This window comes from Amphiura filiformis, chromosome 3 (genome assembly GCF_039555335.1).
Source record: "Amphiura filiformis chromosome 3, Afil_fr2py, whole genome shotgun sequence".
Lineage (NCBI taxonomy): Eukaryota > Metazoa > Echinodermata > Ophiuroidea > Amphilepidida > Amphiuridae > Amphiura > Amphiura filiformis.
The window spans coordinates 22,376,240-22,393,631 of NC_092630.1; the positions used below are offsets into that span (position 1 = coordinate 22,376,240).

General features: G+C 36.5%; 1 protein-coding gene across 1 annotated transcript in view; it reads left to right on the top strand.

The window, feature by feature from the left end:
* LOC140147118 (stabilin-2-like) overlaps positions 1 to 17,392 on the top strand; it is a 90,812-nt gene that overhangs the window by 15,644 nt on the left and 57,776 nt on the right. Inside the window, exons 3-5 of the mRNA XM_072168896.1 lie at positions 13,987 to 14,082; positions 14,223 to 14,345; positions 16,335 to 16,525. Of these exons, the coding sequence (XP_072024997.1) occupies positions 13,987 to 14,082; positions 14,223 to 14,345; positions 16,335 to 16,525 (410 nt within the window). The remainder of the gene's footprint in view (positions 1 to 13,986; positions 14,083 to 14,222; positions 14,346 to 16,334; positions 16,526 to 17,392) is intronic.

The following is a 17,392-nucleotide window of genomic DNA, read 5'->3' on the forward strand; positions in this document are numbered from 1 at the left end:
TCAAGATGGCTTTCGGTTTGGCGTTGGCTTCGGACGGCGCGGTGCTGAGTTGCACACGGTCTCGAGGTTAGCTTCCGTGTTCACAAACACTGGAGCGACACTGTTTCGGCGCTCTGTTCTCGTGACTACGAACGGGCGCGGTGCATACCGACATTCGTCCCTCTCCAATCCCCAGGGTTGGGCAAGGTTCGGCTGAAGCCAAAGATAGGCTGGGGTGTCCGATAAGGCGCTGCAGCACTATTTCTTCCGAACACAAGCCTTGCGAGGGCCTCACGACCGCATTCTTCACCCTTACAGAGCCTTTCGGTCCAGCCGCTGTCGCAATGGCTGGTCCAGGTGTTGGTGGGGTCCGGGATCGCGAAGGTTTCGCGTCCCACGACCCACTCGACACGAGCTATCTCATCATCTTGGGTATACCGCTCGGTTGTCCCTTGAGGAGATCTAGCAGGCGGTGTCCCGGAAGCCACCTTCGCCCTTCTCTACGATACTTCCGCTTACGTTAGTAATCAGAGACGGGCGGGAGGTTTACCGGACATTGTTCGGCGATCATAATACGGTGGTGTACGGGTACCAGGTTTTTCAGACTATACAGAATACTCAGCATGGTAAGAACCAGTGTCGCTATTCTTAACCACCAAACTTATTAAGTAAGGAGGTTTATGTCTGGGATCGCGTGGGCTTTTTTGTTTCCCGACCGTTGGGGGAAAATATTTTCTGACCTCGCGAAAACCATCGTATACCGCTCCCGATCCCTGATCAGATGCTGACCAATCTTGTACCTCCATCCGTCGGTTACTTGCTAGATCGATCTTTCAGATGTTGATGCAAGAAGTATCTTAATCAACATCGAAGCGGTAAGATCGACGGTGTACTGAGTCTAGTCCCAAACAAAAATGTTTGGTAGACTCATAACCGGTGCCATCTTACCTTTCCGATGTTGATGATCCCGGACCCCGGCCACCCCCTACAAGTTTGGTCCGAGTAGGGGATCCCAAGTCGGATAAGGGATTTATCATATGGTGTGACGTCACCTTTTGGGTGAGTCCACCGGGGATCGGGGTTTTGTTATTTATTCATTTATGTGGGACAAAATGACTATTGGTTTTTCCGCATCTCGGGATCGATGCAAGAAGTATCTTAATCAACATCGGAAAGGTAAGATCGCACCGGTTATGAGTCTACCAAACATTTTGTTTGGGACTAAACTTCTGTATTAGTTATTCATATTGCTAAATTAACTTTTGTATCATCATAATGAATTGAAAATTAAAAGTTAATACTTGAAAATTGAAAACAAAAAACAAATGTGGACCAACTTCAGACAAATGATGCGGGTGAGGACAAGAACAAAATATTTTATTCAAATTCAGGCACATGTAAGCTTACATGTATCTCAAATTTTGGTACATGTAGATTGAATTTAAAAGCTTCAAAAGCTTAAAAATTGAAGAAAAAAGCAAAGCTCAAATTGAACTAAATTGATTTAGAAGCTTTTAAGCTTTGAATCTTGGAATTGATCAAGGTATATCTTCTTTTTGATATATATAATGTATGTAAAATATAAGGAACTTGACTACTTTTTCATAAATTTTACAACATGATTGTACTTTTTCCTTGAAATGATTTAAATTCAGTCTTTCTTAAAAAACAAAGAAATTGTGCAATGTTTGTCTTGGAAGCCAACCATGGTTTAGAACAAATACATTTGAATTAAAGTGCTGCTATGCTATTATCAACTACACCATGCACTTGTGCAATTTGTAAAAGCAAGATTCATTATTAACTTTATACTGGTGTTTTAACGGAAGGAACATTAGTTATTAATGTCATTACTACAAGAACTTTACATTATCAACAATGTACATTTATTAGCCCCCTCTCAAAAGTTGTTTGGTTGTTCACACTTGACCAACCCTTATTTTGGCAAGTTAAAAAAAATTTCTTTTAGAATTTGTATAACTAACCAATTTTAAACAGTTTCTACACTATTTTAAAACTATTTTAAAACATTTATACATGTATGAAGTGATGCAGTCAGATTGGATTGGATGATATAATGAACACAATGACACAAATTTAGGTTTTACAATTGAGTTCACTATGCAGGTTTTGGATAAAAAAATGAAAAAAAAAAAAAATCAAGATCTAACCAGTAATCCTCTACTGGTAATCTTGGAGAGGTAGTATTTGTGATCAAAGAAATCTCATGAAAGTAGACACCAATAGAAAGACCCATTGACAAATTTGATCTACAAATAAATACTACTTACTAGTAACTAGAACATATCAAAAACCAATTGATTGTTTGGGTTTGTGGTTATTTTGTCAAATCCTTAGTCAATTTGCAGAAACAAGCATTATATAAATCCAATCTGGATATATGTAAAATTGAACAAAATTTTAGATACGAGGATCATCACGATTTATTGAAAAATAACAAGCATTTCCCATTTCGTTATTTAACACTTTAAAGTGTATTTTTTTATCCACTTTCTCAAATTTCAAAGGGATTTAATCATAATTTGGGCATCTATGCTGCATTAAAAAACCATTCATTTACCCTAAGACCGAGAAAGCCAAAAAGGACAAGGACACAAAGATTTTGCTAGTCATAATTTAGGCAAGATATCTATGCTGCATTTAAAAAAAACATTTATTTAATTTAATTTTGGCTGCTTCCTATTATAATAGCAGTTTAAATCCTGAGGATTCCCTATTCTTTGAGGAAAATTAGTTGTCTACAGGTAAAAAGTCAATAGTGAATATAGAAAAAGCCAGACCAGGTAGGCAGGTTGTTGCCCTCTAAGGAACGAACGTGCATACGCATTACAGTTGTTCAATTATGACTGGGAGTACCATGGTACTGCCAAGCACAAGCTAACCAGAGAAGTACGGCTGATTTTTTTATGCAATCATCGCCTGCCACAAAGTGGTTTAAAAGTAATATTCACAATAAGTTTTCTTGGAAAAAGACAAATGAACCATCAAAGCATCAGCCATTGCTTTAGAAGGATACTTGTCAAAATTATTCAGCAGACAATAGAATTAATCTTATTTATTGGACTAATACATGTAGATAGATAGAGTTGGAATTGGTATTTAACTGTAGGTAATTGGCTATGGAATTTGAATGTTGTATACCATTGTAGCAAGAGAGTTTGTATCTGATAGATTTGTAATGGGATATGTTTATGGACTTCCTCAAAAAGCTCTTTGTTGACTGCTATTTGACTTAGATTTAATAATTACGTCATATATGAAAATGTATGAAATTGTATCTGATAGCAATGGGTTGGATTTGTAATGGGATAATGTTTATGGTCTTCCTCAACAAGCTATTTGTTGACTGCTATTTGACTTAGATTTAATAATTACATCATATATGAAAATGTATGAAATTGTATTTGATAGCAAAGGGTTGGATTTGTAATGGGATATGTTTATGGTCTTCCTCAAAAAGCTCTTTGTTGACTGCTATTTGACTTAGATTTAATAATTACGTCATATATGAAAATGTATGAAATTGTATCTGATAGCAAAGGGTTGGATTTGTAATGGGATATGTTTATGGTATTCCTCAACAAGCTAAGCTCTTTGTTGACTGCTATTTGACTTAGATTTAAAGCAAACTGAATGATTTCAGCAATCAAATAAAAAAACGTCACTATAACAACTTTCTTAAAACTTTTCAAGATTTTTAGCGTAGATTTCTTTTTGACATTGCGGGATGGGGTTGGAAAATATTTCTTGAAGTATAGTGAATCCAGCACCTTTTGGTGACAGAAAAAGTTTACGGTACAAATGCGTGTGAAAAGTTTTTTTGCCATATCGAAGCTAAACTGATGAAATATTAATATCTGAGAAGGTAAAGTTTTCAAAATGTAAAAATTCTAAAAGCTCGTACATTTCTTGATGTCAACTTTTTTAAACTAAAAAAGGGGAAAATTTGTTCCCCTTTTGTGTGAAAAAAATGGAGCAATCTTGATTTGCAGTCTGAGGCTGTCCCAAATACCCCCATGAATTACATTTCATTATTATGTATACCTCTCTTAAATGATTTTTTGCTGTTTTAAAATCTAATTAATGTTAATTTTTTAAGTGCAGCTTTCACCGATTCATGCCAATTTTGATTAAGATTTTGTTTGGGACAAATTGCATTACATTTTGAGTACATTTACTGACACGTTAACTAATTGCTTACATCAGTATTTCTTAATACCATAAATTGTTAACTTAAGTTTGGTAAATAGTTAAAGCGCTGTCACTCCGGGCTGTCACATCAAGATTCCCACTCAAGCATTCATTTATTCAATGTCTTTATCATCTTGCAACCGAAATGGAGGTCACTTTCGTTGCGAGGTGAAATTAATGTGGGAAAATAATCCACTTGGAAATGATGCGGAAGGAGAGGAAAAAGTAATAACATTACATCCATTACTTTATTCTGGCCTTTGTTTACTTTACTATATATCAGCAAGTCGTGAAGCTCCCTATCTGCCTGATATGTACTTGTGATGACATTCCCAATAGACATCCGTAGAAAGATGCAACGCAAATAATTTCTTAGAAAGGGGATCTAATGGATGAACACGTGATGTGTAGAATCAAGATTGATGAGGTTGGTGTGCCAGGCAATATTTGAAAGTCACAGTTTTATAAATTTCATCTTTTTAGAATTGCTCTTTATAGGCTGTTGTTCAGTGCCTAGGATTAGAGAATGGGGTCTTGTGTAGCAACTTTGCCTATTTTTTTTTCTTATTCAACTGCTGGAACCAGCTTTCCATGAAATTTGTTTTGTGCTAAGTAAAAGGTCTATTGTGTCAAAATTGGGGTCTTTTGGTGATAAAGTTACAAGAATGGTAGGAAATGGGAGTGGCAAAAGTGGGTCATGGTCCAACTTTTAAAAGTGAGACATTTATGAATCTGGATATAAAATCTAGATGTAGGTAACTTTTGGCAATTTTGATGAAGCAATTAGATTTTGTAGGATTGTAAACAGAGCTGGAAAGAATGAAAATTTCCTGGAAGATCAAAATTTCCTTTAAAAAGACAAATTTTTCTCAAAATTCATATCCTAAATTTCCTCCAAACCTCCAAATTTCCCAGGAAGGAGCTTCCCACTTTCCAAATTTTTTCCAGGCCTGATTGTAAATTTTGTAAGAAAAGTGGACTTCATTAGTCTGATTAAAACTGTGGATCATGTGACCAACATTGGACTTAATGCTCTACCGATACTGATTACCGTGATTTTCCCATCTTTTTCAAACCCCATTAGTCCTTTAATAGAGCCCTCATTCTCAATACTCTTCAATCTTAATTTCATACAAACTTAAAGAGATTTTGATGTTATATTTATTCTAAGAATTGTAAACAAAAATATATGAACCAAATGGTATTCTGAGAATATTACTAGATTACGTGCGATCTATGCCGCATGGGAACAGTTTTTAAACGGCTTAATCTGCCATTTCTCCCTCATAAGTAAAAATTGGCTATGTACAAATGTATGATGAATTTGTTAAACTATATTTTCTGTTTGCTCCCAAAGTGTCAACATGGAAAATGCAATATCTACAAGTATAACATATCCACCAATGGCTGTTTATTTGAGGAACAGCGGTTTGACGTTTCTAAATCACTATGTGCCTTTTTTACTTGGGAGGGGTCATATGTAACAGTCCAGCTATTTTTTCCATTTGAATTAGACTAAAATTTCTTTTGTGGGTAAAGGTCTTGCAGGCATCTTTGGATAGGCAGTGTGATTGATTTCATTTTTTAATAACACCAGTCTATACCCAGCACAAAGTGTCTAATGCGCATGCCACGCACAGTGATGAAGTTCTAAATGACACTTTGTACAAACAATCTCTTTGGCAAGTATATATTTTTTATAAAGAACGATAACGACAAGATGTTTTTATTCTCGATCTATATAAACTCCCCCATGAAATGTCATCAATCCCACGGTGGCCTGTGCACAATAAAGTATAATCAATCCCATTACAAAGCGCCTCAATTATGAATCGTTAACCAATTTAGCATGCACAGGGCTAACGTGATCGGTATCACAAGTGGTGACTGGCACCACCTTGTACTGCTAGCAAACTAACTCAAACATGGTGTGTTTTTTTCTTGTAGCTACGCTCTTGCGCACTCGCTCTATTGCTCTCATTTAAATGCAGGCCTTTTAGATTGTCCTTCTATTCTGTCGTATTTTGACTAACCCAGGGCCAATTTTGACCACAGTATATTGAGCATGATGATTTGTCTGTGAGGGAATTTGCTGATTGATCGGAAATTGGCAGATTAGTATCCATATGGTAGCAGGTTAGGTATTGTTTTACTCGCTTTAAACCTGCAGAAAATATGGAAAACTTATTATTCAGCAACTTTGATAGTAGTTTCAAGGGCACATTGTGTAAGCAGAAACAAACCCTACTTGATCTTTATGCATTGGAACTTTGAAAATATTTATGCCGTATGGAAACAGGGCAAATAACATGCGGTAATGTTGTCTCGAGCTCAAAAGTTTTCCCAAAGCTGTGGAATACTTGTGATTTTCATTACCTGAAGCATTCAAATTTCATATCATAAGGCCAATCAAAAATTTGTTTTGTTGCCCTCCCAAGCCTAAAATCGGGTGGGTCAGCCGGCCGGCCGATTTTTTTTTGTTTTTACCATTTGACTACATTTTCATAGGTACATGAAGAAATGCATATTGGCTGTATTTATTGAATAATATTATTATTAATGTCAATGAAAAAGTATGCTGTTGGGATTCAATGAGTTGGTCCTACCAGGGTTTTAGCTAGAAAGAGTGTTGGCTAATTTTACTATCTACTATCCAATTAGAGTGCTGGCATGGGGCACAATCACCCCCTCAGTTTTTTGTTGCTTTTTTGCTCTTTTTATAATGAAAAAGTTGTTTAGTAAAAAGGTGTAAAAATAAAATCAATTTTGAATATTATTTTAAAAAAATGGGCTTAGCTTTTTGGGATTTTGACCCGGGCCGCGGAATGGGCAACACAGCAACTTTTTGGGGGGCCTAAAACTTTATTGAGTTTTATAACTGCAGTCTTCCACATATGTGTGAAATGTGTGCTTCAAAACCCCAAGTAATGAAAATTGTATTTTTATAAAGACTGCCCTGTGTATTTTTGAATTATTGAACATTATTGTATGCAATGACATACTTACTTTGTTATTGCTAATTAGAGGGCACTGATTAAAGGGACGTTTTGTGATCTTTTTACCATCCTGCTCTATTTAGGTTATGGTTCAAGAGAAACATGTACCAAAACAAAAAAAAAAGCTTATTTCCAAAATTTCAGTTAATTCAGATGTAGACATTGAATTTGCATGACTCTTATTACAATGCCCCATAAGCTACTGTGTTGTAATTTCATGCTGTCAACAGCCAGAAAATTCAAATCGGACAATGCCTTCATCAAACGACTGAATCTATAAGAAAGGTAATGCACAGGAACATTTATGCACAGCTCCTAGGTTTCTGATGATATAAAAATTGCAACTTTGTTGGAGTATAAAGTGGGAATTGTGTCAGTACATGTATATGGTATTGAAAACTAACAAAATGAACACCATACAAATGTAATATACAAAAGCACTTGGCCTATAGTCGGAGCCAGAGATGAAGAAACTAGTCTGACGTCACCTATCAATCAAACTTGGATATAGTTTATTTATGATTTGTTGTGATGATTGAAATTTCTGAACGCAGTGGAAAAAAGTGTACTCTTTTATAGTTTTTCATCTTTAAACATACAGACTCAAAAGGTATGTCTTAGTAATAGGAAACTTTCTTTCCTGAAGGCACCATGTCAACAATGCCTCTAAAGTAAAGCTGCTTTTTGCCATGTAAAAGTACCTACATCATTTGCTATTTTTTTAAAAATTCCTTTTCACCAAAGAAGGCTCCAGATGGATACATCCCGTTTTACACGCTACTACAAATGTATACTAACCAATCATGGGCCGTGGGCATGGGGAGTTTGATTGATAGGTTAGTCAGCCGCAAACTAGTTTCTTTATGTCTCCGATTATATGTTAATAACAACAATATTCAGATGAAAAATAACACAAGGATATGAAGCAATGACATAACACATGTTTGTACCTGAACTCATCATTTCTTAACCTGATGAGAACTACATGTACCTGCTTATTGGTCAAAAAGGAGTTTTCATTATCAATTGGACCAATCAGCAACATTGTTAGAATAATTTCACCATGCAAAAAATGGGGGTGAATTATTTGCCATGAAAGCTTGAATTCAGGTTTTTTTGTGAGTTCAAATTCCTGTAGGTCATTTGCATCACAACCCAGCTGAAGAGGCGTACCAACTGGGAGGGGGGAAGTTGCCCCCCCCTGGCTCGAAATACCAGGACAAAATTTAACAAAATTAATGTGCATCTTCCTTTGGCCTGGTTTTAGGCCACTTGTTTTAATTTTGGCCCATTTGACCAGCGAATTGTCCTGCACGAGTGCCAGTAAGGTGATCATTTTTCCCATTTTGGTCCATTTGAGCGTTAAATTGCTAATTTTCGCACGTGACAAAAGTGAAAATTAAATGGCAACATGATGTATTACTTAGCGGTAATCCACAATAATAAAAGACCATTTGAGCAAACAGGAGATAAGAATAATGCTTTTGTCACGTTTTCCATTGAACTAGAGGTCTTTGCCATTTTGGTGTGTGTGAGTGTCGCACTGGCTTGTGCATTATGAATACAAAATGGGGTTGTAAACGCAAGCACCATTTGGTGCCAGGTACAGAAAGTGAGGAGCGACCGACAATGCGACAATTTACGTAGGGTTAAAATTTTCACACATTTGTTGTTGCCTTGCATGGAAAAAAAATCTAGTTCATACTGATTCCATTTTTTTAGTTTAAATTACAGTCTGGTTTAATTTAGTGAGACAGTTTCTTGACTTAAAAGTAATTTTATGCATCATGCATAGCTACACTGCAAAATTCCTGGCGACAGAGTGACTACATCGCACTGGAACTCTGAAGTCACTATCGACGTCACTCCAGAATAACCTACCCTATGGTGGCCGACAGAGTCACTACAGGAGAGTGACTACATCGGAAACAAGGCAGTAGGGTACTATGCAGCAGTGTCATCACGTAGTGACTACAACTGCTAGCCTCCAATGTGTTACCTGCTCGATGCCGCATCGGCGACTCATGATGTACACCACCGACTAGATTCCGACAGTGGTCCACATCTTGTAGTCACATCAAAGTGACTTTCGTAGCCAGTGTCCCATGCGTCGCCTGCTCGGTGCCCAGTCGGTGAACTTCAAGGTGACTTCGCTGCGAAGGTCGTTGACCGAACTCTGTTATGAGTTCGAACACTCTGGGGACGCACGCGTATATCTACCAAATACGCGCTGATGATGACAAATACGCGTATCATGCTTGTTTACTGCTTGTATACGCTCATGAATGGAATGAGTTGGTTTTATAATTAATTGATTGATGCATGCTGTACAGTGGGTCCGTGGCTGTAGGCTACTGCCGTCTTTGTGTGTTTTTTATCGTGCTTTTGCATTCTTTATCATTTATATTATTCAACTGTGAGACTTCCGATTCATTTTGTTTCATTTATTTATTGGTCTCTTTTATAATACCGTATTTTAATTCTTTTCGTGCTGCCTGTTTAATAATCTCATCAACTGTGTGTGTTATTTGCAGTTCTTGTTCTTGGTTTATTTGTTTGTTTCATTTCAAACGCTTTTTATTTTGTTTATTTGTTTGCTTGTTTTCCCACAAAACTTATATCATTGCTTTGTTTTCTTCAGTGGTTAGGCCTAGATGGCATGTTTTGCAATCAAATTAGGCCTATTTTTTCATATTTTTGCATGATAACTTTATATAGGCCTATTGAAACTTTTTTTATTTAAAACGAATTGTGTTTTTAAATGTTTTGAAAGAGATTTTCAGCCGAAGTTCGCAAAGTATGCCTATTATAGGCCTAGCATTTTCAATGTATACATTTTGATTTGCCAAAACTTTACTTATTTGAAGCAAGAATTTTTTCTGTTATATTTAAAATTGATTTATAGGCCTAGCATGCATTTTGTTTTACTTCTTGTCACTTTCCTGAAAGGTCTACTGCAAAGTTATACTTTTGCTGCCGTAAGTTGTTTTCTTTCAAAGTGTTTCTTTGTTTCTTCCATTCTTCTTTTATTGGTTTCTTCCTGCTTATTTATTTCTTAATTTGTTATTTATTTAGTTATTCAAATAGCCACCAATTAACAAAAATGTATTTTATTCATCATATTAGTTTATTGAATTATACTTTGTTTACTGATCATGTTTATTTCTTTTATTAACAAATTTATTTTATTCATCTAATATTTCCCTTATTTTTAAAGTCCAGTTTGCAATTTCCCCCTCCCTAATTCCCTAAAAAAAGCAAGAAATAAAGAATATTAATTGAATAAATCAAGAGAATATAACAAATATGGCAATAAAATCAAACCGGCAACCCAAAACGTGAGCACCCAGGCCCAGTCGCTCGAGTCACACCAGTGTGACTCTCCTGCGGAGTCACCGCGCCGCGAAGTCACTCTGTAGAAACCTAGGAGGCTGGCTACCCGGCTATTTCGGACCGGCGATATGGAAAACCGAGGTGTAGTTTCCGATGCAGTGACATTGATGTGACATCGGCATCACACAGATGAGAATCTTGCAGTGTACACATGTATGTGTAATTTTGTATCTTGGAAGAGCAAAGCTATCCAGGATAGCTCCTTCATTTCTGGAAAAATTATGAAGCCACTTTCAAGTTCCAGGTAAATTTGACATTTGGATGAAAATTTGCCTTCCCAAATCAAAAATAAAATTATATTTGAAATTGTGGGCAATATAGTGGTTATCTTTGCAGGGGATTTTGCCTTAATTTTCTGTGAAATGAAAACGTTCCAGTCCTTATATAAATGAAATGAAAGGCTGCTGAAATGGCCACTCAATTAATTTGACTATATTTTTGTCTTTTTTTAAATACTTGTTTTTAGAACAACTTGTGTTTTTGAAAGTTCATTAGTTACATTCAATAATACCTATTCTATATCTGATACATGTGTTGCTTTATGGCCCACTAAACCATAAGCACCAATCTGGCTTGAAATGTGTGTGTGTGTGTGGGGGGGGGGGGATTCTGCCTGAATTGTTAAAAAGTGGTTGGAAAGAACAAAAGAACATTTGGGGGTACTAGCACTTTGGGAAAAGTCAAAAATTGGCATTTATTTGACACTACGATATGAATATGTCAGTAAAAACATATAAAAGGTTGTTCACACCAAAAAGGATGTTTTATAAGGGTTGTTTACAGTTATACGCTGTCGCAAGCAGCCAATGTACTCCTTGAGCCAGCCAGCCATAGGCTGATATCATTGCAAATCTCAATCTCAATAGAATTGCGTGCAATAAATAGAAAGAACTTAAATAAGCAATATCGCATGAAACTTAATCAATCTCGCCAATTCATCACATTGGTTGGTGATTTTCTGTTATATAGTGTTTTCAAATAACCTTGTATTTTTGAGTACTAGTATTTGTATGATTGATATGCCCTTTACCGTGTCCATGTTTACTTCATAGATAGAAAGGCAGCCTATTCATTTTGTTGTTTTGTTTTTAAGAATGCAACAAAAGTAGAGAAAATGACAAGAAATCAATAACGGGCTATTCCAGAAAGTAAGTGCACACCCCCTATAGAGGAATAACATTTCAAATAAAGATATTTCTGGATTTCCAGGAATTCCAATTGCCAATATCACTGAAAAATGCTTGGAAATCAAATTAAATGAAACAAAAATCATGGAAATATCCAAAATAATGAGCTCTCCAATTGAGAATTTCTGATTACACAGCCGTGACGTTAGTCACGGCTGTGTCTTTTTTCTTACAGGTTCTTTCTTCTTCTTCTTCTTCTTCTGTCAATTTTTACATTGCTCTAGCACTCACATGCTTACATCGATTTTGACCTAACTTAGTCACAATGATCATTCACCGTGCACCTACAAGTTACATGAAACTCATGGGGTCAAAGGTCACGCAGAGGTCATAGGGGTCAAAAACGTGATTTCAACTAAAAATGCATCTTCTCCCACAACTTACGTAGGCCAGCGACGCCACTAGCACACATGCATTGATATTACCCAGTGTCTATGTGGTGTACACAGATTTGGGGTCAAAGGTCATTAAGGGGTCACTTCCGGTATAAAACGAAATACCTTCAAAAATTTTTATTAGCTAAACAAACTATAGGGCAGTAACGGTATGTTCACATCTGAGTTGCAGTTACCTAGTGTATATGTGATATTTTTTTATATGGGTCAAAGGTCATTAAGAGGTCACTTCCGGTATAAAACGAATTTATCTTTAATATGCATCTTCTCCCACAAATTACGTAGGACAGTGACGCCACTTGCACACATGTATTGTAATTACCTAGTGTCTATAGGGTGTACACAGATTTGGGGTCAAAGGTCATCAAAAAAAAAAAAAAAAAAAATTTTTATTAGCTAAGAAAAACGTAGGACAGTAACGGTATATGCACACATAAATTGTGGTTGCCCAGTGTATATGTGGTATTTTTTAATTTGGGGTCAAAGGTCATTAAGGGGTCACTTCCGGTATAAAACGAAATACTTATAAAATGCATCTTCTTCCACAAATTACGTAGGACAGCGATACCACTTGCACACATGCATTGATGTTACCCAGTGTATAAGGGGTGTACACAGATTTGGGGTCAAAGGTCATTAAGGGGTCACTTCCGGTATAAAACGAAATATCTTCAAAAATTTTTATTAGCTAAGAAAAACAGGACAGTAACGGTATATGCACACATAAATTGTGGTTACCCAGTGTATATGTGGTATTTTTTAATTTGGGGTCAAGGTCATTAAGGGGTCACTTCAGGTATAAAACGAAATACTTATAAAATGCATCTTCTTCCACAAATTACGTAGGACAGTGATACCACTTGCACACATGCATTGGTGTTACCCAGTGTATATTGGGTGTACACAGATTTGGGGTCAAAGGTCATTAAGGGGTCACTTCCGGTATAAAACGAAATACCTTCAAAAATTGTTATTAGCTAAGTAAAACATGGGACAGTAACGGTATGTTCATATATGAATTGTGGTTACCCAGTGTATATGTGGTATTTTTTTTATTTTGGGTCAAAGGTCATCAAGGGGTCACTTTCGGCCTGAGTCGAAAAACCTTAAAAATGCCCCTACTGCCACAAGTAACATGGCATAGTGATGCCACATGCAAATGTACATTGACACTAGCCAATGTCTATGGGACTTTCATATATTTTGGGGTCAAAGGTCAATAAGGGGTCACAGCACGGCTGTGTTCGTGGTCTTAGACCACAGCTAAGTCTAGTTTGAACTATATTTCATACAAAATTTTTTGTCTTTCTTTTTTCTTTCTTTCTTTCTTTCTTTCTTTCTTTCTTTCTTTCTTTCTTTCTTTCCTTCCTTCCTTCCTTCCTTCCTTTCCTTCCTTCCTTCCTTCCTTCCTTCTTTCTTTCTTTCTTTCTTTCTTTCTTTCTTTCTTTCTTTCTTTCTTTCTTTCCTTCCTTCCTTCCTTCCTTCCTTCCTTCCTTCCTTCCTCCCCTCCCTCCCCCTCCCTCCCTCCTCCTTCCTTCCCTTCCCTTCCCTTCCCTTCCTTCCTTCCCTTCCCTCCTTCCTTCCTTCCTTCCTTCCTTCCTTCCTTCCTTCCTTCCTTCCTTCCTTCCTTCCTTCCTTCCTTCCTTCCTTCCTTTCCTTCATTCCTTTCTTTCTTTCTTTCTTTTTTGACACGCAGATAGGGATGATGACGCTGTGTGCTTCTTTTTATCATCATTTATCATTGCAAAGTGTGCAATAGGATACATGCAATGTGATATAACCATTGTAATTAAATGTCATTTCTTCTTTCTCTTCCTTCACCAGAATGTGGTTGTGTTCATGGTACGTGCAGCAATGGGCCATCTGGGGATGGATCTTGCGTGTGCAGACCAGGCTACCAAGGAATATACTGTGATCAAGGTACATGTAGGAACATTCCCCTCTTTCACTTCAAAAGTCCCACCACAAACACTTTGTAGGCCTATTTTTGATTCTCAGAACATGACCTTGAATTGTTGTGACAATTTGTTGACGATTTGACATATTTGTTTTAATTTCAGAGGATAATGTTTGTGCAAGCTTAAGGTGCCATCCAAATGCACATTGTGAATTCATACCAGACAGTCGTGATTTAACCTGTACGTGTAACAGAGGGTATGAGGGCGATGGACGGAACTGCCAAGGTATATATAGACTGCTCTTTATTTTCAGTACTACAGTTCCTGTTACAATCCTTTTGACACTTGTAGATGTAAGGTCCATCATAATTACACTGTATAACATGGTTTTTAACAACTAAAACAAGTAATTAAAAGATCTTCCAATTCACATGATTATTTTATAAAACTAGATATAAATATCTAGGACCCATTTTTTCAAATTTTGATCAACTTCAAGTTGGCTGAAATCCAACATGCTTCAGCGGTCTCGCAATTGGCAGGTTCATGAGATCTAGGCATTGTTGTTGCCCAGGTTGTTGCATGCAATTGAATTTTGTCAAACAATACCCAAATTTGTTTATACAGAATACAAAAGCTTAACCTTGGAGGCAAGAAGGTCTGTGAAAAAAACTTGTTATGTTTATTTCATGTTGCCAGGGTTATCAATAAATATATGTTATTGAAAACTTGGGTTTGGCAAACTACTGAACTGATTATTTAAATGTAACAATGCTTTATTCTGATTGTGGGAAAACACATACATGTGGCGTATTTAGAGCAAGAGGGGTGGGGCCAAAATTGAAAACAATTTAGACATTTAGACAAAGCACTGACCTGAGGCATCGCATTTGCACAATTCAGAGGGTGTCAAATGGGGGATGTGCCCTACTGAGAAGTTGGACAAGTTTTCAAAATGAAGGCTCAATTGAAGCCATTTGGTGGACGATTTTGACACTATTATTGTGTAAAATTTTCGTTGGAAAAGTTTAGATGATGTGTGAAGGCTCAATTGAAGCAAATCGTGAACTATTTCTCACTATTACTGACATATTTGCTTTAAATATAAAGTGTACAGGTGTTCAGAATCAAAAATGGTGACTAGTTTATCCATATGCAGGGAGTTGTCTACTCACAGTCGATATGACTGCAGCTTTTTAGGCATGGGCAATTACCTGTCTCTTCTCTTTTTTTCTTCTCCCTTTCTCATCTCTTTTTTCTCTCCTCTCCCCTTTTTTTTTGGGGGGGGGGTTAATTGAAAAAAAATGTATGTATGGAATGTAATTCCAATTAATTTTCATTATTGATTTTATATTTGATATAGAGGTTATTGTGTTGCACGGCGTGCATTCACTCCAGAACGTAATCCCACCCATCTCAAGGACATTGCGTTATTCATATTTTTTTTATCTTTCAACCCACCATGGTGTTACTGTCTATGATTTATTCAAAATATTGTTTTGTTAACATAAATCTGGCTTATGTTCACCCACATGTGCATACACCAAGCACACAATTGCATACAGCCACCACACATACCATACACACCCCAACTCGGCCATATACGACTGCACCGCCTTTTGGAAGGCACCCAACTTCATATTTTGCTTCCTCAGAAAGGCTATGTTTTTTTGTTTTTTTAATGTGTCTCAGTTCTGAGTATGTGTATAACACATACCCCTTAACCCCATGAGAACTACCTGCCAATTGGCTAAAATGAATATTGTGTCCAATTTTGAACCAATCAATCAAGGAGGATCTGCAAATGCAAGTTTGACCATAAATAGTTTAAAGCCTAGTCATAATTGGGAATTGAAATGAGCATTTCAAGCTATCAACCAATCAGAAATGCTGTTAGATGACCATTAGTGTCCAGTGCCTAAGTTACATCGTAGGTTAATTCAAAACAAATGTGCAAGGGTCTTGGATAAGGGGGATAGGTCCTCAGAAAGATGATTTGCTTTCAAGATACAAGTCCCCAGATGTACAGTAAAACCAACACACATTACAAGTTTCAGTTTTCTGTGTGCAGTGGAAGTAGATGTGTATCTTAGAAACTACTGACTGCATGTTAGTTAGATGATTCACAATGAAAACCAACAAGATGCTTACCTCATCAATGTCCAATTGAATGTTTAGGTACATTTGTCCAAACCATCACAAACCAGGAGTCATTTACAATGTCATATTCAGACACAATAAACCATCCATAATTAATGTCTCTCTATTTTTCAGAGCAACTCATTCACTGTGGTACCAACATCTGCCATCCACACGCTTTCTGCTCCACACCAGGAAATAATTGTGTTTGTGGAAGAGGTTACCATGGAGATGGAGTTGAATGTATTCCAATTAATCACTGTCAAGAGAACAATGGAAACTGTCCTTTTCAATCTAGCTTCTGTCTAAATGATGGCCCTGGTAGAGTAAGTAATCTCTTAGTTTATTTAACATTTCCTCTCAATATTTGTGTAAAAGTTAATCTGAAATGATTGATGGTGTTCTTTATTGAACATCCAAAGTCATAAGTTTGGGGAAGAAAAAAATTACAGTCTTATGTAATCCAATTTGCTACACTTTGAATGGAAAACCAAGACCATTGGGGCAGTGCCAGCGGGCTCACACTCAGCCCAAAACAATACCTCGAATTTTGTACAATTGCCTCAAAACAGGTATTGTGCAGTTATTATTGTCTAAACAATCAACTAATGACTAATGGCTTATTAATGACTGTATTTTGAACCTTTTGGTCCGTATGCACAAAACAAGATAGACCAAGTCTAACTTTAAACCTGGTCTGACCATGGATATTAAACTTTTGGTATTTACATACTTTATTCTATATCATGTTAAGGGAAAATATGTGTAGCTTTATATTAGAAGGCTGCAGTTTAACTTTTGGACTTTCCTAGAAGTAAAGGAGGAAAAGAAAAATGTAAAATGATCCCTCTCTAATTTTAACGTAGATCAGGTCTAACGTTAGACCTGGTCTAACTTGTTTTGTGCATACAGACCTTTCAGTTTACCTTTAATTTGTACAATTAATTAGGAATATTTCTTTTTGAATACTGAACCAATTTGATACTGGCAGGTTACAAGGCCATACATCTGGTAACATCACTCAGATTTTCTTCAGTGAGGTTTATTGTAATTGACAGTGATATTGTTAGTATAGACAGCTCATTAGTTTTAAACATTGCTATCTTCAGTAGACAGCAAAAAGTAATGTAAAATTTAAGTGTTAGTATATGTTTGTTTATGTGCCTACTAGCACATTGTTGACTTGTGTGATA